The sequence below is a fragment of the Thamnophis sirtalis genome, unplaced genomic scaffold, assembly GCF_051295495.1.
Source record: "Thamnophis sirtalis isolate CommonGarterSnake01/CBP01778 unplaced genomic scaffold, rThaSir2_p1.2 scaffold_10, whole genome shotgun sequence".
Classification (NCBI taxonomy): Eukaryota; Metazoa; Chordata; class Lepidosauria; order Squamata; family Natricidae; genus Thamnophis; species Thamnophis sirtalis.
Window position 1 is genome coordinate 60,185,025 of NW_028261390.1, and position 22,722 is coordinate 60,207,746.

General features: G+C 39.1%; 1 protein-coding gene across 1 annotated transcript in view; it reads right to left on the reverse strand.

The window, feature by feature from the left end:
- The window catches only part of NDST4 (N-deacetylase and N-sulfotransferase 4), a 144,187-nt gene that overhangs the window by 15,781 nt on the left and 105,684 nt on the right, over window positions 1–22,722 (reverse strand). Inside the window, exon 7 of the mRNA XM_087724695.1 lies at window positions 1,912–2,094. Coding sequence (XP_087580821.1) covers window positions 1,912–2,094 — 183 coding nt within the window. The remainder of the gene's footprint in view (window positions 1–1,911; window positions 2,095–22,722) is intronic.

Sequence of the window (22,722 nt, forward strand, 5' to 3'; positions counted from 1 at the left end):
GCATAAATACGATGCCACTATCATTTGCTTCCTTTCATTTTCATTTCAACCTGCCTTATTCACTTCCTTTCTTCAGTCTGGTACGCCACCCAATCATTGTTTTATAAAAACAAGTGTCTTGAGACATAAAACAATCTAGTATTGTGTATCCTACTAATCCATCATAGTATATTTTGACTGACATGGAAATACTTGAGAGAATGTATCAGGTAACATAATCATTGCACTACAAAATGTAGCAATTTTATGTAAGATAAAGAGAGTGTTCATCCCAGCAGTGCTATTGCTTGCAAGTCTTGTTTTGCTTTGCTTTTTTAAATATTAAATAATACAGAATAATTTAAAATAATACTGAACAATGATAAAATATAGAAATTTGAAACTATTGTTATGTATTACCTTTAAAAAACATTTAGTATATATTTATGTACCATTTATTCTAATTGGATCAAGGTGGGATACTTTTCTCTTTTTAATAGAGATATTACAAATAGACTTATTTCTATATTTCAAGATGTTTTATAAAGAATATCATTTATCTTTGCTTGTTTATATTTGACATTTGAAACACTGTCATGATTTATTAGACATAAGGAGAGTATATTAAATATAACAGTGGTATGAGTTGAACTCAAACTTTTATATGCCAATGATATATTACATAATTTACAAATATGCATTTTATATACTACACTTTATTCATAATGAATTCATAGTTTCCTTATTAATCACATTATTTGATTATTTGGAGAAAGCCTCATATGTATTCACTAGACTCTTAATATAGCATTGGGAATTTGTACTTGAAATTGTAATTTTTGTTTGAACTTTTAAATAGCTGTATATTTTCTTTTTAAAAAGTAATATAGTTATCTCATGGAAACTACCTTTAAGTACACATTAAAATACTAGGCATTAGAAGGACAGGTCTGGTGATCCATCCTTAGAGCACCGGATGAGTCAACCCATCATATTTGTATCTATGCATGCATACTCCATTACAATATTCTTCCTTTTGATACAAAGGGGTGAAGTTCCTCCTTTATTGTCAAATGACTTCTAGACTATTTCTTATTCTTTATAAAATACTAGCTGATAACTCGGCGCTGCCTGGGTATTTATTTATAGGGGGAAAATGTCTGTACCAAAAGTAATTTCTAATGTTGGATTTTTTACCCCTTAACAGAGGGAGCCCCCTTGTGGAATACTGTGAAGCATTTACCATGGCAATTCCACTGCACTGCACAGTAGAAGCCATTTTAAGGCACAACAGGCTGTATCTTAACAGAACACACATCCTGGGAGTTTTTAGGGGTGTCTTACTCCCACAATATTTTTCTCCAGAGGATAAGTCATCTGTGTAGGAAGTTTGGTTGGAATTGTTCAAGGTGTTCCAGAATTATGCTGGAAAATACACACAAACACACACACACACACACACACACACACACATTGATGAAAAAGTATCATGCAGTGCTTAAAGCCTAATTATTCTATAATATAATTGTCTACTTTATCTGATTGTTAATTCACCTCACAGCCAATTCATCAAAACAAGTTGCAGTAAAGCAATAAAGCAGGAAAATAAAAGCTGTTTTCCTTTCTCATCTTGACTTCTTTTTCCTCTCATTAATATCAACCAAGCTGAGAGTCGATACTTTAGAGCCTGACTCCAGGTAGGTGTTAATGAAGGTAATGTAACCACCAGCTCCTTTTCTGCCAAGCAACATGCTCTTAGAAAAACATGCTGCTTTTGAGAAGGAAATGAAATGAATCTATCAAGCTATGCAAAACAGATTAAAATGTCTTTGTTGTTAATTTTCTCTTTTCTCTTTTTTCCCAAGCAGTCTTCACTGCAACGATATTGCAAATAAATATTGGGATCATGCTGTCCAATCAAATTGATGTTACCTGCCAGAGTGGGTCCTTCTGTTCTGGAAAGAGCTCAAAATATTTGTGAGCCAACTGAATTGGACGTAGTGTCTGCAGCTTCAGGTTGGTCCAGCTTTGAACAAAACTGGCCAGATTGACAAATGTGTATAACCCCAGTCGGTCATTTCCGTAGTTAGACAAGTGGGTCATGAAGATACTGATCTGAAAACAAACACAGAAGTGTTAGTGACTTGTAGTAGCAGGAGGATTTCACTGGGTGGCATTAGGTATATTTCAGATCTGGATATGTTGCCTGGTTTTAAAGGGCTGTACTACTTTAATTGCTGTTCAAGGATGTGCTGTGTATATTTTAATAGATGCATTCTATTAAATTTAAACAACAAAATAAAATAGCAATTAATAAGCCATCTTTGTACTCTATGGTGGCACCCGTGGCTTGGATCGCCAAGAAATCTTCTTTTACTCCATTCCTGAAAATCACTTGCATTTTCTAAATTTCTTAGTCTGAATTTTTAAACTGCTCCCATATTTGAATGTTACAGGCAATCTATATAGTAGCTAAAATGTAATTCTGATGCATTCACTTTCTATACTTTTGATGGTTATGATACCTGTGAACTCACAGAATTTGTTTACACTTCTGAAAAGTATAATTTGACTTCAGAAATATTTCCCTTTGCTCACATCTATTTTAAAAATTAAGACCTAAAGAAAAGGTCTGTTTATTTTTTTCAAAGTTCCTTTACTCTTTTAAAACTCATAGTTACTTTAAAAACTCATAATAACTGATAAGGAGTCTTCCAGACTTCATTGTATGATACACAAACTTTTGTTTGAAGAAAATATGTTTTCTTCTATCGTTTCTACAACACTACTTTATTCTGTTTTGAATGATTATGGCTTTCCAGAAAGTGATAGATTAAAATCTGAAGAGTATAATGGAAAATAACTTTCATAAAGGCTAAGTCACTACTTTATTAAGAGATGTCCCTTATCTAATCTAAGGATTTCTTGATTAATCAAAATTAGGATATTTATAGGAAATAAACACATTGCTCTTAAACAGAGCCGGATCTAATGATAAGACTCTGTTTTGTTTCAGTCACTTCTATTTAAACAAAAAAGTATGCCTTTTAAATGGAAATGTAAATTAGTGTCATTGTTGCAATTACAGGAAAATTGCAATTTAAAAAAATTGTAACAGTTTGGAAAGTCTTATACAGAAGGAAAGTTATTATGGGAACCATTTCTTCTCAAATATAGGAAACATAAGGAATTCTCTGATGCAACATTTTACCTCAATGTACTAATCAAGTTTCAACATGGAAAATAAAGGAACACAGCTGTATTTATCCATGTATTCAACATTTATGAGGAATAATAATTCTGTTTGTCTTAGACCAGTGGTGGGATCCAAATTTTTACTACCGGTTCTGTGAACGTGGCTTGGTGGGCGTGCTGTGGCAGGGGAAGGATACTGTAAAATCTCCATTCCCTCCCCACTCCAGGGGAAGGTTACTGAAAAATCCCCATTCCCTCCCAATCAGCTGAAACTCGGGAGGCAGAGAATAGATGGGGGTGAGACATTTATCGGTTCTCCAAACTACTCAAAATTTCTGCTACTGGTCTTCAAAACTGGTCAAAACCTGCTAAATACCACCTCTGTCTTAAATCCAATCTGTCCATAGCAGCCATCTTTCCCAGGTTACAAATGACTTAGATATTCTGTTGATGATTAGGAAAAAAAAATCACCACTATTTATATGAATGGGCACCCCTTTCCTTTAAAAAACAGATAGCTGAAGTTTAGGAAATTTCTCAGAATGGGCAAGTATGGATTTCATGGAGTTATCTTTGTCTATCGCATGGATTGTGCTTGAATTATCCTTGGTAGCATTGCATTCGGAGCATAACTAAGTACTATATAAGAACATTTTCTCAATTGATATGGATCTTAGTCAGCATGATTACCTATGGATGATTTTAGGAAACCTATAAATAAGGTAACTACCATACTATTCCTTAGCAAGAAGTGATTCTGAATATGAAGACATACAAGTGCATTTTAAAGGAAGCAGTATGTGTAACTGCCTGTCCTTTTTAGATATTTAAATTTATAACCTGCTTTTCCTTCAGAGATGCAACTATATTAATCCTCCCCTCTTTCCTTTACAACTGAATAATATTTTGGCGATTCAAGCATTTAGCATTAATGATTCAAATGGAAACATTCGCCCTCTGCTGTGGTTTCAATATTATAAACAGCCTTCCCCTATAGTGCACATCCAGGAGATATGAAAAAAGAGTCTCATTATCTATACACGTATTGCTCTCCAAAGCATGGTTTTTAAGTTCTGCAAGAAACGCAATTTCAAGTGCTTAAGAGAAGGATGGTGAACCTTTTCAACACTAAGTGCCCAAACTGGAACATGTGTGCATGTGTGTGCCAGTGGTGGGTTTCAATTTAGTTTACTACCAGTTTGCTTGTGTGTGCGTGTGTGCCCAGGCAACACTTCTGCACATGCACAGAAGCATTCGGGCAGGTGGGTGGAACCTCCCGCTGCACCACTACCAGTTTGTCAGATCTGGGCCAACCCGTCAGAAACCCACCTCTGGCGTGTGGATGCATGTGCATTGGAGCACTGAAAACCTGAAGGCCAGCTGGCCTGAGCGCATCCACGCCCCGACTAGCTGGTCTTCTGGTTTTCTGGCACACACATGCACACTGGCCAGCTGGTCTTTGCATGTGCCAGAGCACTGGAAACACAAAGACAAGCTGGCCAGCATGCACATGCCTATTTTTTGGGCGGTTTTGGCTATTTTTTGGGCTGTTTTCAGGGCATTTGGGGGGCAATTTTCAGGCTGTTTTTCAGGCTATTTTTGGAAAACGGTCTGTTTCTCAGGCCATTTTCTGGTGCTTGGGTGCCCTTGAAGACCAGCTGGCTGGCACACCTGTGCACACTGGAAACAAGAAGAGCAGCTGGCAATGGCACACCTGCCCACAGAGAGGGCTCTGCATACCACCACTTGCACATGTGTGTCATAGGTTCACCATCATGGGCTTAGGAATTTTGGGGCAATGGGAAACAGTTTTTCAGCAGAAATCTAGGTGTTAGGTTATTGTATGTAATTGTGGAGTGATTTGAACAAAAGAATAGACCACATCACTCATGTGTTCCTTTTCAAGTGGGTGGTGATATTCATTCATACATTTTCCTAGTCTTACCTGTGTTAGCAAGAAGACGGACACAGGGCTTTTATAACATTTCTATGTTCTGCGTTTTTGGTTATATGTCGTTTGAGTGTGCTGTGCCTCACTCACTGACATAACATATGAAGGCACAACCAAGGACATCTCTTGAGCTCCTTAAGGCAAATATATTTTTCTGCTGTGATCAAGTAGTACCTGCACAGAATAATGTGTGTGCATGGGAAAAGACATTGCTGGTTTCAGGAGTCTGTTTTAATGTCTTCTCATATTGAAGTCCATTTTTGCTTTTGAATTGAATTGAATTGTGTGGCCCTAATGTATAGCTTTGTTTTAAGTGTTTCTTGGAGCTAAATTGAAGTCCTGCAAACCTGCCATGATTTAGGGTTGCATTTACACCATCCCTTCTGATTTCTACAATAACCACAAGATAGAAGCCATGTGCTTTCCATTTTCACTCCCACTCTTCCTGCCAATATGCCACTTCTTTAACTGTGGGTTTAATAGTGTTTAAAAACATGTCCATCAGTTTGCTAAATTATTTATAAAGCTTTTAGTACATCCATATGGTGAAGATGGAAGGAACAGGAGGAATTTCCCTCATGACCTATCCTTAGTTCTATTAGTGCTGAATGTACTTTATTTCATAAAAGGTCATTCAGGCTGTTTACATCTTGTTTCTTTCACCCTCTTATGAGGAATATTTAATGTGTTTGTAGTCTTTTTTTAAAAAAAATCCGTTTGCTGAAACATTAAAACTTGTGTAAATTTACTTGAACTAATAGCAGTATCATGACTATTCATAAAATCACCTTAGCGTCATATTTGTTCTAGTTCCCTATAAATAAACTCAACAGAAGAAAATGATAATTCTAAAATGTACTTTAGAATTTTTCAAGGACATACAGCAGCTAGTAGATAATAATTTAAATATTTTATTTATTCATTAACTCACATATTTATGTTTTAAAAACACAAAACTCAAAGCATGCATATAACTTTTATCTTTCTGCCGATCGCTCACAACGTTTAGTTAGTCATAGTTCAATACAATTTCAGAATAGGTTGTCATGACATTTTTTTACAGAATTCTAAAAGACATAAAACAATTATAACTGCAATATTTACAATATTTACATGAGCCGTTGTGATGCATTGGTTAGAATGCTAATTCTACCAACTGCCAGAAGTTTGATTGTCATCTGCTAGCCTTCCATCCTTTCGGGTCAGTAAAATGAGGACCCAGATTTTTGGGGACAATATGTTGATTCTCTAAATCACTTAGGGCTGTAAAGCACTGTGAAGCAGTATATAAGTCTAAGCACTATTGCTATTGCTATTTCCTGTTAGTTTTCCCTTTCTTTTTCAAACGTGCTTCCTTGATTTAAGGATAATACTTCCTGCTGAGTGTTATCTGAACTGTCTCTATGTCTCCATTATATATTCTAATTTATTTGGCTTCAGGACAAGACAGTGCAGACAATTAGAGTTTAGTATTTGGATGGTGGCTCCTTCCTGCCAAGTTTTTAAGGAGAATTTCTGGCCATCAGACTTAACAAAGGTAGTAGGAGAAACCAGTAATTAAATACTGCTGATTCTATCCATAGTTCAACTAGAAACTCATTTTTGTCTTAGAGTTACTGGAGCTCCTGTTACAATATAAAGGCAATGTTTGATATAGATACCTAATATTAATTTATTCAAAAGAACTGTAAAGGTAAAGGTTCCCCTTGTACATATGTGCTAGTCATTCCTGACTCTAGGGGGCAGTGCTCATCTCCATTTCAAAGCTGAAGAGCCAGCTGTCCAAAGACGTCTCCGTGGTCATGTGGCCAGCATGATTAAGTGCCACAGGTGCACGGAACGCTGTTTACCTTCCCACCAAAGGTGGTTCCCATTTTTCTACTTGCATTTTTTACATGCTTTCGAATTGCTAGCTTGGCAAAAGCTGGGACAAGTAATGGGAGCTCACCCCATTACGGTGCGCTAGGGATTCGAACAGCTGAACTGCTGACCTTTCTGATCAACAAGCTCAGCCACTGAGCCACTGCATCCTTTAAAAAAAGAATTGTAGGAAAACTTTTAAATATGTAGAATTTATGGGTCTTTATAGTTCACTTTGGTTTTGAGGAAACAACATAAAATCAAAGGATCATACTTAATGGTATTGTGAACCATCAAATTCAATTTCTGTTCTAAATTTGAATAAATCTAATAGGAGGTAGTCATCACCTCTTTTATTAATTGTTCCCCCTTTCTGCTTCTCTTAACATTAGGAAGTTTTTCCTTAACATTCACATAGAATCTGTTTCCTGTAAGTAAAATAAATTATGTATTCTTGTCTTCAATATCCCATCAGAAATTTTATTTATGTTTATTTATTCATCATATTTATATGTCTGCCCATAACATAATCAAATGATTCTTGGCGTCATACAGCAAATAAAATGTTAAAATTATAAAAGGCACAAAATTGAAAAGAGATTGGATGAAGACCAGCTGTTAATTATACTGGAGCCATCTCAATATTTTGCCAGTTCCCTAATCTAATGACATAACCTTAAGCGACTTTCAGAAAGTTAAAAAGAACTAGTCTCATTTCAAGGGAAAGAACATTCTATAAAATGGAGCAGAAAAGGTCCAGTGTCTAGTACCTTCCTAATGATGCTCTTTAGCGAATGGGATTGACAGTATGCTCGCTTTGCTGCATCTGGTGGGGTGGAAAGGTGTAATCAGGTAGAGGTGGTGCTTAAAATAACTACCATATTTTCCGGAGTATAAGATGCACCGGAGTATAAGACGCATCAAGGTTTTGAAGAGGCAAATTTTAAAAAAAGTAGGTAGGTAGATAAAGGGATAGAGAGGGAGAGAAAGACAGAGAAATACAGTAGGTAGGTAGGGAGAGAGAGTAGTTAGGTAGATAAAGGGGGAGAGAGAGAGAAAGAAAGAGAGAGAGAAATACAGTAGATAGGTAGAAAGAGAGAGAGTAGGTAGATAGGTAGGTAGGTAGAAGGATAGATAGATAGAGAAATACAGTAGGTAGGTAGGGCGAGAGAGTAGTTAGGTAGATAAAGTGGGAGAGAGAGAGAAAGAGAGAAATACAGTAGATAAGTAGGGAAAGAGAGAGTAGGTAGGTAGGTAGATAGAGGGATAGAGAGAGAGACAGAAATATAGTAAGTAGGTAGGGAGAGAGAGAGAGAGAGTAGGTATGTAGGTAGATAGAGGGATAGTGAGAGAGAGGGAGAGAGAGAAATACAGTAGATAGGTAGGTAGATGTTGAAATTGCTGACAACCTGCAGCACCTAAGACTTTGTTTCTGCTGGCACAGCACTTGATCAGTGTAATTCTCATCAATCAGTTAAAGAGCTTTCCAAAAGGGGAAAAAAGTTTTTACACTCTGCAAACCTCCCAAACGGCCCATTTTTCGCAAAAACGGGCTTGTTTCTTCTCAAATAAAAGACATGAATAGCCTTGGGGGGGGGGGGCTTGCAGAGTGCTCCTGGGAGGGGGGGCAAAAATGAGCAAAAACAGCCCTTTTTTTGCAAAAACGGGCCCGTTTCTTGTCAATTTTTTTTCCATACACAGCCTTATGGAGGCTTATAGAGTGCTGCTGGGGGCTGGGAGGGGGTAAAAAACTATCCATGTTTTGCTCATTTTTGCCCTCCCAGCCCCCAGGAATTCTCTGAAAGCCTCCATAAGAGTATGCACAGCCATTTTTGTGAAGGGGCGGGGCTTTGGAAGGCATAAAATGTTGTATTCGATGTATAAGATGCACCCAGATTTTCAGCCTCTTTTTTTTTTAAGAAAAAAGGTGTGTCTTATACTTTGAAAAATACAGTAGTCCCATGCTATGCAGGGTTTTCAAAGTTAAAACTGGCACCATGAATTGGTTCCAGAAGCAGATTTGTAAACCGTACAACTCACAGAGTAGATGTACAGTATAACACATGTTCTTCCAGAAACACACAAATAATTGCTCACACTGCTACATTTTGTGTCAGCAGAAGCCACATGAGTAATAAGACTTCATTGATGCTGAGAGAAAAATAGAGAAGTTCTAAAATGTAATTAATTTTGGTATTTAAGAAGAATATAAAACTGCTTGTTTTAAAAGATATTTCAGCTTTAATTCATGCATTACCTTTTCTTGTTTGATATTCTCCTGCCTTTCTTTCTGAGGAATGGAACATCTCCCCTCATCTTTCTTTCTCTCTCATTCCTTTCATTTTTACTATTTAGATTTGTTGTGGAATATCTGTACTATTAATTCTTTCTATAAACTAAAGTCAACCGAACATGCTTATTTCATAACTTCCACTCACATTTGTATCCAGACCATATGCATTCAATATCCCTATATTTTTTCATCTGATTTCTTATTTTTTCCTCACATACATTTTTAAATAACCCATTCTCATGGCATACAATCTTATGTTTTTTAAAAACATAGCCAATTCTGTCTTCTGTAAACAAGAAGTAGAAGCATCTTTTAATAGATGAACTTTTTGCAAATTTATTGGATGAAATTTTTGCTAATCAGTTAGCCCGTGACCCGACAAATGCTCGCACGACAATAGCGCGCCGACGAAACCGTGGCGAGAAAACCGCAATGTCATAAACACGCCCACAACGCACTGACAAAACCGCACCCACAAAAGCGCAATTTAAGTTAAGGTAAGGGTTAGGGTTAGGTTAAGGGTTAGGTTTAGGATTAGGGTTATTAGGTTGTTATTAGGTTGTTTGTTGAAGTTGCACTTTTGTTGGCGTGCTGTCGGCGCACTTCTGCGCTCATTCATCAGTGCTATTTCGACCTCACGGTTTTCTCACCGCGGTTTCATCGGTACGCTTTTGTTGAGCGTGCATTTGTCGGTGAACCCAGTTAACCAATATATGTAGGAAACACAGCACAATAGTAATGGGGGACTTTTAACTACCCTGACATTAACTGGGAGACAAAACTCTGCAGCAAATGTGTCATCAAACAGATTTCTGACCAACCTAGCTCATAATTTCATCACCCAAAAGGTAGATGAGGCAACTAGAAGTACAGCTATACTGGATTTTATTCTTATCAACAGAGAAGAAGGGAAAAAGGGGATTGAAGTTGCAGGAACTTTAGGGAAGAGTGACCATGTCATATTAGAATTCAACAAAGCAACAGAACATAATCAAACCAGTATCTTAGACTTTAAAAGAGCTGGTTTACCAAACTCAGACGGAGCTTGGGAAGGATGCCATGGATCAAAATTTCAAAGGGGAAATCAACTCAAGAAGCTTTGGAAACTCTGAAAAATATTATTACAAAAGCCTAGTCCAGTTTAATACCACTTAAAAGAAAAACAAACAAACAAGAAAACCAAGAAAAAACAGTATGGTTGCACAAAGAAATCTCAGGCCAACTGAAAGGAAAAAAAAGGATAATTACAAAAAATGGAAAGAGAGACACATAATTAAGGCACAATACCAACAAACAGCCCAAACCCGCAAAGGTGAAATTAGGAAAGCTAAGGCTTTCAATGAAGTAAGAGTTGCAAGAAATGTAAAAAACAATTTAAAAAGTTTCTTTCAACACATAAAAAACAGGAAAAAAGTCAAAGAAACAATAGATACTAAATAATACTAATGGGAGAATATGGCAAATAGGTAACAAGCAGTAGAGAGAGAAGTATTGCTTAATTCATACCTTGCATCTGTCCTCATGCAAATAGAAAATGCTACTCAATTTACCAAAACCAGAACCATAAATGACAGGCTAGGAGCGCAAATTAAAATATGCCAAAATAAGGCAAGAGAACAGCTGTCTGCTCTAGGCAGATTCAAATTACTGACTCTTGATAGTTTATATCACAGAGTTCTGAAAGAATTGGCAGATGTGATTTCAGAATTTTTGAAATTCGTCTTCCAAAGTTTTTGGAGCACCGGGAAACTACCTGAGAACTGGAAAAGAGCTGATATTGTTCCCATCTTCATAAAAGAAGGGGAAAAAAACAGATCCAGGAAATTACAGAGCAATCAGTCTGACATAAATACCCAGAAAGATCTGGAAATAGATAACCAAGCAAATTTGTTTGCAAAACAAATTTGCGAACATCTGGAAGCAAACAATGTTATAACTAGAAGGCAACATCAGTTTGTCAAAAACAGATCATGTCAAACAAATCTTATTTCATTCTTCAACAAAGTGACTAAATTCGTGATTCAGTGAAGTGATGCAGACATAGTATACTTAGATTTCAGTAAACCGGTTGATAAAGTAGACCACAAACTACTTCTTGGCAAGCTAGAAAAATGTGGGATAGATAGCACCACCACCAGATTGATTTATAACTGGCTGACAAATCATACTCAATGGGTAATCTTCAACAGAAATATATCTACATGGAGGGAAGGAAGCAGGGAGTAACTCAAGGTTCCATTTTAGGCCCAGTACTCTTCAATGTCTTCATAAATGATCCAGATGAAGGAACAGAAGGCAAACTCATCAGATTTGCAGATGACATTAGGGTGGCAAGAATAGCCAACAGAAGACAAGCTCCAGATCCAAAAATATATTGACAAGACTTGAACACTGGGCCTTATCTAACGTAGTGAAATAAATTTAAGGGTGTACAATTAGGCAAGAAAAACCAACTGTACAAGTACAGATGAGGTAAAACCTGGCTTAATGCTAGTAACTGTGAAAGGAATCTTGGAATCCTAGTGGGCAATCGCTTAAATATGTGCCAACAATATGGGGCAGCTGCCAAAAAAGTCAACTTTCAGCTGCATTAATAGAGGGACAGAATCAAGATCATGTGAAGTTCTAGTACCACTTTACAAAGCCTTAGTAAGACCACACTTGGACTACTGCATCCAGTTCTGATCACCACAATATAAAAAAGATGTTGAGACTCTGGAAAGAGCGCAGAGAAGAGCAACAAGAATGATTAGGAGGCTGGAGGCTGAAACATGAAGAATGGTTACAGGAATTGGGTAGGTCTAATCTAATGAAAAGAAAAAACAGGAGAGACATGTTAGCAGTGTTCCAATATTTGAGGGACTTCCTCAAAGGCATGTGGGTCAAACTATTTTCCAAGGCACCAAAAAGCAAGAGAAAAAACAACGGATGGAAACTAGGAGAGAAGCAACTTAGGACAAACATTTGTCTGAAATGGTATAGGGCCATGATGGCGAACATATGGCATACTTGCCAGAGGTGGCACACAGAGCCCTCTCCGCTGGCACATGCGCTGTTGCCCCAGGTCAGATCTCGGTGGCGTTTCTTTTGTGAGCTTATTTCTCTGCAAATGGTGAAACAGAAGCGCACGAAAGAAAAAGATCTTACCTCTTGCCATGCTGCAGCTGTTGGGATGCCCCACCATCTGCTGACATGCTCCCGGGTCTCTGCTGTGCATGTGCTTATCTAACAATTTGTGTATGTCCACATACATGTCCATGCATGTCCATCCATGCACGTATTTACCTTTCAGTTTGGGCATGCATGCATGCGCAGCTTGGGCACTCAGTGTCTAAAAGGTTTGCCATCATTGGTATAGGATCTCTTGCTTGAGTAGGGGTTGGATTAGAAGACCTCCAAGGTCACTTCCAAGTCTATTATGCTAGGTTTTATGTTCAGCACTAGTTTTGCTTATTCCTAGGAATGTTCATTCTTCACAAGGGACCACATATATCTAATCTCCTACCAACTTTTGCATGGCTTAACATTTCTTCAGCCATCTCCTTATCTCTAGGAAAGATATTCAAATTTTAACCATTTGAAATTATTTATTTTATTTACTTGCCAAATGCAAATATTTGGGACTATCATAGGTTGATTTTCAGATGCATATTAATAGTGATCTAAATTTTGCTGCACATTGTTCACATTTTCAATCCAGCACACCACATCATTTCCTACAAAACGTATACATATATTCATGAGTTCCTAGCTACCCCAGGTCTAATATTGCAAGCATATATTATATGTTTATCTTTAAGCATTACGAACAACCAAGTTTATTTTTGTGAAACACCAATTTGTTTCCACCCCCACTTGCTGGATGATTGGGCATCTGATTATTAGTGCAGCTCTATCACAACAAAGATAATTTCATGACAAATAAATGTCTCACTGCAAAAAAGATAATTTTAGAGGTGTTTTATCTTTAAAAAAACCATTAGTTTATCTTTAAAAAAAAAACCATTTATGAACTTGCTCTTTATAATCTTTGGAACATGGGAGATGCATTGAGAAACACATTGTAGGAAACTCTGCAGACAATGAACATATGTCATGTATTCATTTCAGGAGATGCTTTAAATATAGTAAGTTTGTAAGTTTGATTTTATTTATAGGCCGCCCAATCCCGAAGGAATCTGGGCGGCTTACAGAAGGGGAAAGAAATAAAATAAAATAAAAATAAAATAAGACAAGCTAAAAACAACACAGATACATTCATTTCAGTTGGGGCTGGACCTCAATAATGAGGTCAACAGCCCCAGGCCTGCTGGAAAAGCCAGGTCTTGACAGCTTTTCTGAAGGCCATGAGAGTGGGCGAGGTCCGAATTTCTGGGGGTAGTTCGTTCCAAAGGGTCGGGGCAGCCACAAAGAAGGCTCTCCTCCGGGGAGCCGCCAGCTGACATTGTCTTGCTGATGGCATGTGAAGGAGGCCAACCCTGTGGGATCTTACCGGCTGTTGGGAGGAGTATGACAGTAGGCGGTCTTGCAGGTATGCTGGTCCTAAGCCATGTAGGGCTTTAAAGGTAATAACCAACACCTTGAATTGCGTCCGGAGACCAATGGGTAGCCAGTGCAGCTCGCGGAGGATAGATGTAACCCCATAGGTACACCCAATATCGCTCGCGCGGCTGCATTCTGGACTAGTTGCAGTCTCCGAACGCTTTTCAAGGGTAGCCCCATATACCAGACTAAATGAAGAGTACTGTGTGAAAAAGCATTTGGAATTCCCTACCAGTTTTTCCCTCATTTTTTGTGAGTACTAGCTAAAGGTTACAGAGAACTGTTCCTGCATTATTTCATGAAAACCGTCTATAATTATATGCACAGTTGCCCATTTTGAATTATTACTAATAATAAAGGGATTGTTTTTTAAAAAAAGAAATGTTCATGTATGACTTAAGTATCAGATGGAAAAACTTTCAGATTCTCTTTGGAGGAACCTGTGTTCTGATTCTTGCTGACATTTATTTAACTAATAGAGAAAAGCTCCTTATACTTCAGCATTCTTTGTCAGAATGTTTTTCCAAGTTATTTATAGAAGAGAGAATTTATAAAATGATACATAATGACTTTTAAAATAAATTTATGCATTAGAATTACATTCTAATTCCTCCTCTTCCTCCTCCATTTCCTTCTTCCCCTCCTCTCACTCTCTGTCCGCCTATGATTCTGTCTGTCTTTCTCTCTTTTTCTATCTGCTCGTAGCGGAACGTGATATGAATTTTTATTCCACGGTTTTAGAAAACATTGCTTTCTACAGAAATCGTGCCAATGGTTTAGGAGGATATGATGCTGAAATCATTCTACTTCGAAAAGGGAAATTGATTCTGTTGCAGTTTTCTATTTGGATGCAATTAGCAGAAAAGTCTCAAGTTAAAAAAAAAGAAAGAAAATGATTTCCATTTCTGAGAGGAGGTGAAAATATGGGTGTACTTGTTTTGTATGCATGCATGCGAACAGAACCACAAAATGAGACAGAAATAAAACAGCAAGTGAAAAAGTCAGCAGCTGCCAACTGATATGTTATAATAGGTGAAGATGATTATCAACACCATCTCCATGTATCCTGTGGTATATGTTTATGAACAATGCCAGTTTTAATTTAAAAACTAAGGTGTTTTTTTTCTTTCTTAATACACCCTTCAAATAGAATGTTAATTATGTTAAGTTTCTTTTTCGTGCAATTTGCACCATCTTTCATCATCCTGGAATCATGTTATTGTTAAAGGCAGAATGGGTACATCTCTGAGTTGATGAACTAACCTTAAATCGATATTAAATATTCAAAATCATGTAAAACATTGAAATATTTTGTTGCGCATATAATACATCCACTGCAGATTTAAAACAATATTTTATTTTACCTTGGATACATATCGTGGATATCCAAGCAATCAAAATGCAACGTTGAAAATTGCTTTCTGCTATAGCAGAAATGTCAAACTTGATTTCATTGAGGGCCACATCAGGGTTGTGTTTGACCTTTGGGGGGGCTGGGGTGGGCATGGCCAGGCTGGGTATGGCCAGTTCAATGTCACTCATGTCAGGGGCACATGTGGTGGCCCGAGTGCTCTGCCAGGGAAATCGGGGTCCTGGGGTCCATTTTCAGCTGCGATGGCCTCTGCCAGCGAAAACAGAGTTTGCGAGGGCCACCTGTGCCCCCCCCCCCGAGCTCCATATTTGCTGGCAAAGGCAATGCAGGCTGGTCCTTTACTGTTTCCAGGGTGGCCCCGAGGTCCAGATCGAAGCACCCTGTGGCCAGATCCAGCCTTGAGTTTGACACCACAGTGCTATAGCCATAGGAAACTTGAAGGAATGAAAGATGAAAGATATATTCAATCAGAAATAAATTAATTATTAGAAGGGAAAATAAGTGCAATTGTACAGCAACAGTATATATAATCATACAGTATAGCAGCACATGCTGATTTTTATATCTAAAATGTCACCTGATGGGACCTTGGAAGTTGATCTTCCCTGTGCTCTGGAGCACCATTCCAACTGGATTCCCATTCAAATGAGCCCTTAAGATCTGTGTCAACCTCCAGGGTTTGGATGAGAGTGTGAGACATAGTCTTGCCTAATGTTTTTGTCTTTTTGATAGTTGTTGTTTTCTTCTCAGACTGTCTTTGGTAAAAGTCCAGAAAATTCATAATGTTATTGATGATATAATCTGCTAATCTGTAATCTAGAGTTATTGGGATGACCTATACATCCAAGGGAGGAGAAGGACCAAGGGAGATATGATAGCAGTGTTCTAATATTTGAGGGGCTGTCATGGAGAGGAGTAGGGTTAACCTATTTTCCAAAGCACCCAAAGGCCAGACAAGGAATAATGGATGGAAATAGATCAAGGAGATATTCAATTTTCTGACAGTGAGAACAATCAACCGATGGAACAGCTTGCCTTCGGAAGTTGTGGGAGCTCCCTAACTGGAGGCTTTCAAGGGGAGATTGGACTGCCATTTGTCAGATAGAGTGTAGGATCTCCTGCTTGGGTGGGGGTTGGACTAGATGACCTACAAGGTCCCTTCCAACTCTGTCCGTCCGTCCGTCCGTCCGTCCGTCCGTCCATCCATCCATCCATCCATCCATCCATCCAGATAGATCCATCCGTCTATCTATCTCTATCATCTATCTATCTATCTGTCTGTCTGTCTGTCTGTCTGTCTGTCTGTCTATCATCTATCATCTATCTACCTATCTACCTATCTACCTATCTACCTATCTACCTATCTACCTATCTACCTATCTACCTATCTACCTATCTATCTATCTATCTATCTATCTATCTATCTATCTATCTATCTATCTATCTATCTATCTATCTATCTATCTCATAAATAAATAAAAGGACCAACCTTAACAGAAGCTTTAAAATAAGCTTAATTAGGTGGGGGTCAAGGCTGCCCTGGGTACCGGCAATGGGAGGCAACCTGCCACCCACAGCTCTCGGAAGAAGGAGGCAGGGAAGTGAGCCCCAGACCTCATCTCTGCCTCCTTCCTCGAGAGCTGGCTTCGGGGATGGCCAGCCTCTCCTGCCACTACGTCCTTCACTCGCCTTCCACCCAGAGGCTCTGCTGGTGAGGCGCCTCCCATTTTGCCTCCCACAAGACTGGGTGCGGCAGAACATACAGTGAGGATGCGTCCATGTCTACTATTATTCTCACCAGCAGCAGCAACAGCATGGTAGCAGTGGCGGCAGCTGGTCTCTGCTTCTGTGGGTGTGGCTGCTCTCTGCTCCCCATGCTTTGCAGCCTGGCTGGTTATAAGAGCCTCTGAAGTGGCGCTTTGCTTGCTGCAGCTCGGACACCGGGGAGGCGGGAGTAGTGCTGTCTGGCTTTGGGGAAAGGCGGCTGGGGCCAGGCTGCCACAGCCGATCCTCCACTGACGCGTAAAGAAGAGGAGATGGCAGATGATTTGCTTGTACAACCAATTATCCGCCACCACTTCTTTAGAGGTCAGGGGAAGATGGTCTGCGTGGCATGACAAAACTGCACTTGTCAAAATAGCAGTGACAAAACCGCGTCGCTAAAGCCACGACGTCATCACCACGCGTCATTACTGCCGCGACAACAGCGCGGCGACAGAAGGGCGCTTTAAAACAGCGCAGCGGCAGAAAGCCGATTTAAATTAAGGTTAGGATTAGGTTTAGGGGTTTGCTTTAGGGTTAGGTTTAGGTTTAGGGTAAGGTTTAGGGTTAAGTTTAGCGTGCTGAGTGCTTCGGAAGGCGCAGATTTGCCCTCCGCCCTTATGTCAGCATGGTAAGGTCGCATTTGCTTTAGCGATTCGGACGGCGCGGATTAGGGTTCGCGCTTATGTCTCCGTGGATAAGGGCTTTGCGGTATTGTGGTGGAACCGATCGGCTGTGGCATGCCATGTCCAGAAATAACATTAAGGACAAATCTAAACAAAAAAACTCTATGAACTCCCAACTTTCTACTAAACAATGACAAAGAGACCTGAAAATGGTACAGATTTTCACATAGGCAGCACTTTTATTTTCACTCCATTTGGGAGATTCACACAGAGTTTAACTGGTTGTAATAGCAGTTTTGGAAGAACAGATATTTCACTTGGGTTCCTTTTTCTATTTTGTACTGCTGATTCTACAAAAGTCTCTTAAGATAGAACTGCAAATCAAGAGATTATTTTGTACTTTGAAAACCTATATTCTAAATCATCCAACCCAATAATTTTCCATTGCATGCTAGAGAGTGAATATCAAAGGTATCCCTGTAACTTTTAAAAATTCACTGAGTGTTGTCCCATCTTCAGTCAGTATTTTTGCCTAAAGATAATTGCCCAATGGCTAGTTTCAATTATGTGTGCTATGTTCAATAACTTTGTGGGCCCTAAAAATGCGTGACCCGTCAAAAGCGCGGAGGACAAAATCGCGCTCGACGAAAGCGCGCATGTGACGTCATCACAGCGCGACGAAAAAAATTAAAAATTGAAATAAAATTAAAATTAAACCAAGCTGATTCACATAAAGGTAAGGGTTAGGGTTAGGGTTAGGTTAAGGGTTAGGTTTAGGTTTAGAGCGTTAGCGTTAGGTTTAGCGTTAGATTAAGGGTTAGCGTTAGATTTAGCGTTACGTTAACGGTTAGGTTTAGGGTTAGATTTAGGGTTAGGTTAAGGGTTAGGTTTAGAGTTAGGTTTAGGGTTAGGTTTGGGGGGGTTAGGGTAAGGTTTTAGCTTTATTTTTACATTTTTCGATCACAGCGCGATGTTTTCGTCGCGCTGTGATGACGTCAAATGCGCGCTTTCATCGAGCGCGATTTTGTCCTCCGCGATTTTGTGGTGGAACCCTAAAAATGCTATCTTCCAATGACAGATAGTAGAGTTTAGCTTGGACAGTATCTCAGAACATATTGCTCTGGGTGGTTTTAATTATTGTGTGTGCAATTTATTTAGTTAAATTCACTAAGCAATCCTATCCTTAAGAATAATACATGCAGCTCAGATTTCCCTTACTCCTAATTCTACTGTTATTTATTGGATGCATAACTTTTATTTTTTACGAAAGTACAAAATCATATTTGATATCAGTCTTAATAAAAAGCCTATTCTGTGTTCATCATATCGTTATCCCCTAAACTTAATGGCTTTTAGATTGTTTTTCTTTGCACGGTAATGAATGCTGATATTGCAATTAAATCTTAAACTGCAAACCATTAACTGAGTATTTGCTATGACATTTGAATCTGAAATTGAAAATAATCCTTCAGTTCAGCACTTCCCAACTTTTTCTATGCCCAAAACCCCTAGGAAATGTTTAATTAATGTTCATATCCCCTACAAAAATAATTGTGACTTGTGACTCATCATGAAAGGACAAAAGCGGGTCTTCATTACACCCTCTGAAATTCTATCTCGCACCCCTGGTCTTAACTTAGTTGGCTATAGAATACTATCTGGCTGTTTCATTCACAGGGTGGAAACAGATAGGCAGTAGGGTAATACATTGGCAAATTGGCAAGGACATCTCACAGGTAAGAAAGACATAGGTCAGTGATGGCTCACCTTTTTGTCATTGTGTGCTTAAAGCGTGTGTGCGCGGGACAGCGCACGTGGAAGTGTGCCCACACACATAATGCAATGCGCACATGACACCACCGCGCCCGGCACCCATGTGTGCGACACCCCCCTGCACCCCATATTGGGCTGTTGTAAGACACGGACTACTTGTATTAGAATAGGTTTCACTTTGAAGAAGTGACATCATAAGTACCTGTTACATTGATGAAATGTGTGTCATATCATTGCAGAAATGCAGAATGTTGTGATGATATACTTTGCCAAGTTGCTTCATGAGTGTTAGGAATATAATCTAATGGTTGGGTTGGCAATATATAAATTATGTAACAATGCTATACCTGTTTCTTCAAATCATACTGTAAAATGTGATTGGCTGCTGTTTTCCTCAACGGGCCATAAGAGGGAGCCAGAATAACTGTTAGCTCTCTGTTTGTTAGATGCTGGGCTGATCTGATCTGAGTGTTTTTGGAAGCTGGCTGTTAGAAAGTGCCGTGAGCTATTGTAAGTTTTGTAAGTGCTAGCAAATTTTGAGTACTGAACTGATTATATGATACTGGACTATGTTATTTGGATTATCCCTTAACTGAAAGACATTGATGACCGACTGTCTTATCCGCGTATGACTTGGATTGTTTGATGGACTCTGATACCTCTATTTCCACAAAAATAAAAGCCTACTTAAACTGGGGTGCCTTTGTAGCTGGTTTGTGTGTTCTCCAACAACACTCTCACAACGCTTCTCTGAACGTACTCGCTCTCCCAACGGGGAGCTTACCTAACAATGATCTCAGATACAAGGAAGCCTTACTTGAGTGATAATTCCATCAGCCATGTATTATTATTTGCTTCTCTTTTCCCCTCCCACCCACAATGAAAATATCTGTAAACAGGCATACAAATATGAATAGAAGAAATAGATGCTAGTCAGTGGTGGGTTCCGGTTCCTGTTGCAACTGGTACGATGCAACGGGGCTGGGTGTCCACCACATGCCTGTGCATGCACACTTACTGCCCACGATGCTTTGCAACACTCCAGCTGCTCAGTGGAGCATTGTGCAGGTGCTGTACGCTCCATGCGTGTGCGCAAAAGCCCCGATCAGCTCAAATACAAGTAAGGACGGTGGGTGGGCCCTCTGGAGCACCATACTAGAATGGTGGCTGGTGCTCCCAGCAGGCACCGGTATGCCCATACCGGGGCCTACCAGTCGTATCCCACCACTGCTGCTAGTCATACTCCCATAGAAGGTTTTGCCACAATTTGGCAATTTGGGGAATCCTACATTATTGTGAACATGTCTCATGCTCCTATTTGCTTATGCCTACTGTTGTGACTACTGAAAAAACTAGGAAAAATTAGCCTGACTGGAATTGTGACTTTGCCAGGGTATCACAACTGGCAGCAAAAAGAGATAAAGAAATATTAATTTGTGTTTAAACATAGAACTTATTGTCCATTGATCCAGAGTACAAAATAAGATACAATGTGTTCTTGAATCCTGATTTGTCTGAAAGTGACCAATTCTGCAGAAAGATACCAATTTCTGCTTACATGTTTATTTCTTTATTGTTTCTTTGTTCTTTCTCTGTTTCCTGAGTTCCAATGATGATGGATAGTTAGTTATTCTACCAGTGGAAGAACACAATAGAAACAAACACACCATCATGAATATTTATGGAATAGGACATAATAAAAATAAAATAAATAAATACTTTGAAAACATGCTAAGCAGAGAGTCTTCCAGGCTTCTGACTTGTTCTAAGAATGCAAAAATAGCTGCTGAAAAAGGTGGATATTTTTTACTTTAAAAGCAAATTACTAACTGATTACTCTTAGTTAAAAGATGGAAAATTATTTCTAATCAAATATAGTCATAAGGAAACCTGTTAAATGAAGGGGTCAGTATAATCCCGAATAAACTTGCATTTTAGAGTTATATAAGCTGATTTTTTCCCTTTCTAATATTGGAATACCAATAATAGGAATATTTTTCTTGTAATTAGGGGATTGCAAGGCTCCCTAAACTCAAGCCGTTGCAGGAGTACGAACCAAGCCCGATTTCCATCTTTCTTATCTCATCTTGATAGCCTGGCATCAGGACTACTGAACATCTTGGGTTAAGGTGATACCAGTGCCCGATGCCAGTGCCTGAAGAGATAATAGTTTAGCATGGACTAAAGATCTGAGATGCAGTGCTAAAAGATAGATGAATAACAATGGGGAGGTGTCCATTGGAGAGTCAGATGTATCAGCCCACTTCATGAAAGGAGTCCTCAGATATATTCCTAGTCCTCCTTCTTATCCACATAATAGAGGTCTTCTACAGAAGCCAGGTTGGTTGCAGTTCTTCTTTCTGCAATCTTAAGTATCCATTGGACTTTGCACCTGCCCTGTTTGATTGCTGATCAAACCTGGCTGTTATAGAAGAACAGGTGACAGACTCAATTAAGTCTTCTGTAAAACTGTATCGATAGTTCCTGGGGCAGTCTGAACTTCCTGAATTGAGGCAAGAGGAACATTCTTCGTTGTGCCTTTTTAATGAGAGTTCTAATGTTAAGCGTCCATTTCAGGTCCTGGGGGACTAATTGTATGCAAAAAACGTGAAGGACTCTATTGCTGATACTGTGCTGTTAAATATAGTAAGAGGCGGTGAAATAGAAGGGCTCCTCCTAAAATCCACTCTCATCTCTAGAATTTTAAGCATGTTCAGCTCCAGATTTTATGGCTGTGCCATTAGGCCTAGTCGTTCAACCTTCCATATATATGCAGCATTCGCATTAGCTCCTTCCATGCTTATCGGGCAACAAGGGATCTCTAGTATTTTCAATTTGAGGCAGTTTCTTCCCAGGTGATATTTAAAGTCTAAAGTTGTCTATGAACCTTTTTCAACGTGTATTTCGAAGGGATCGTCTTGCTTATTTGGCATCAGGGAGATCCATTTCAAATTCTCCATACACATCTCCAGGGATTTCTTAAAAATCTGTGACAAGATCAGGGGCAGTTCTCCAGCACAGGCTTTAAGCAAGAAGGAATCATTCTTCCTGGGCAGATATTTTTCTGAACTTTTGTCTATGAAATAGCGTGAGCCGACAAACACGCGCCGACGAAACCACGTCAACAAAATTGCGACATCAAAAGCGCGCCCCTAAAGCGCACCGACAAAACTGCCCCCCAAAAAGCGCGATTAGGGTTTTTAGGTTAGGGTTGTTAACATTGTTTTTGCGTTGTTTTCATGTTGTTTCTGATGACGCGCATTTGTCGGCGCGCTTTAGTGGGCGTGCTTTCGACGTTGTGGTTTTGTTGCCGCGGTTTCATCGGGGCGCATTTGTCGGGCGCGCATTTGTCGGTGAACCATGAAATAGA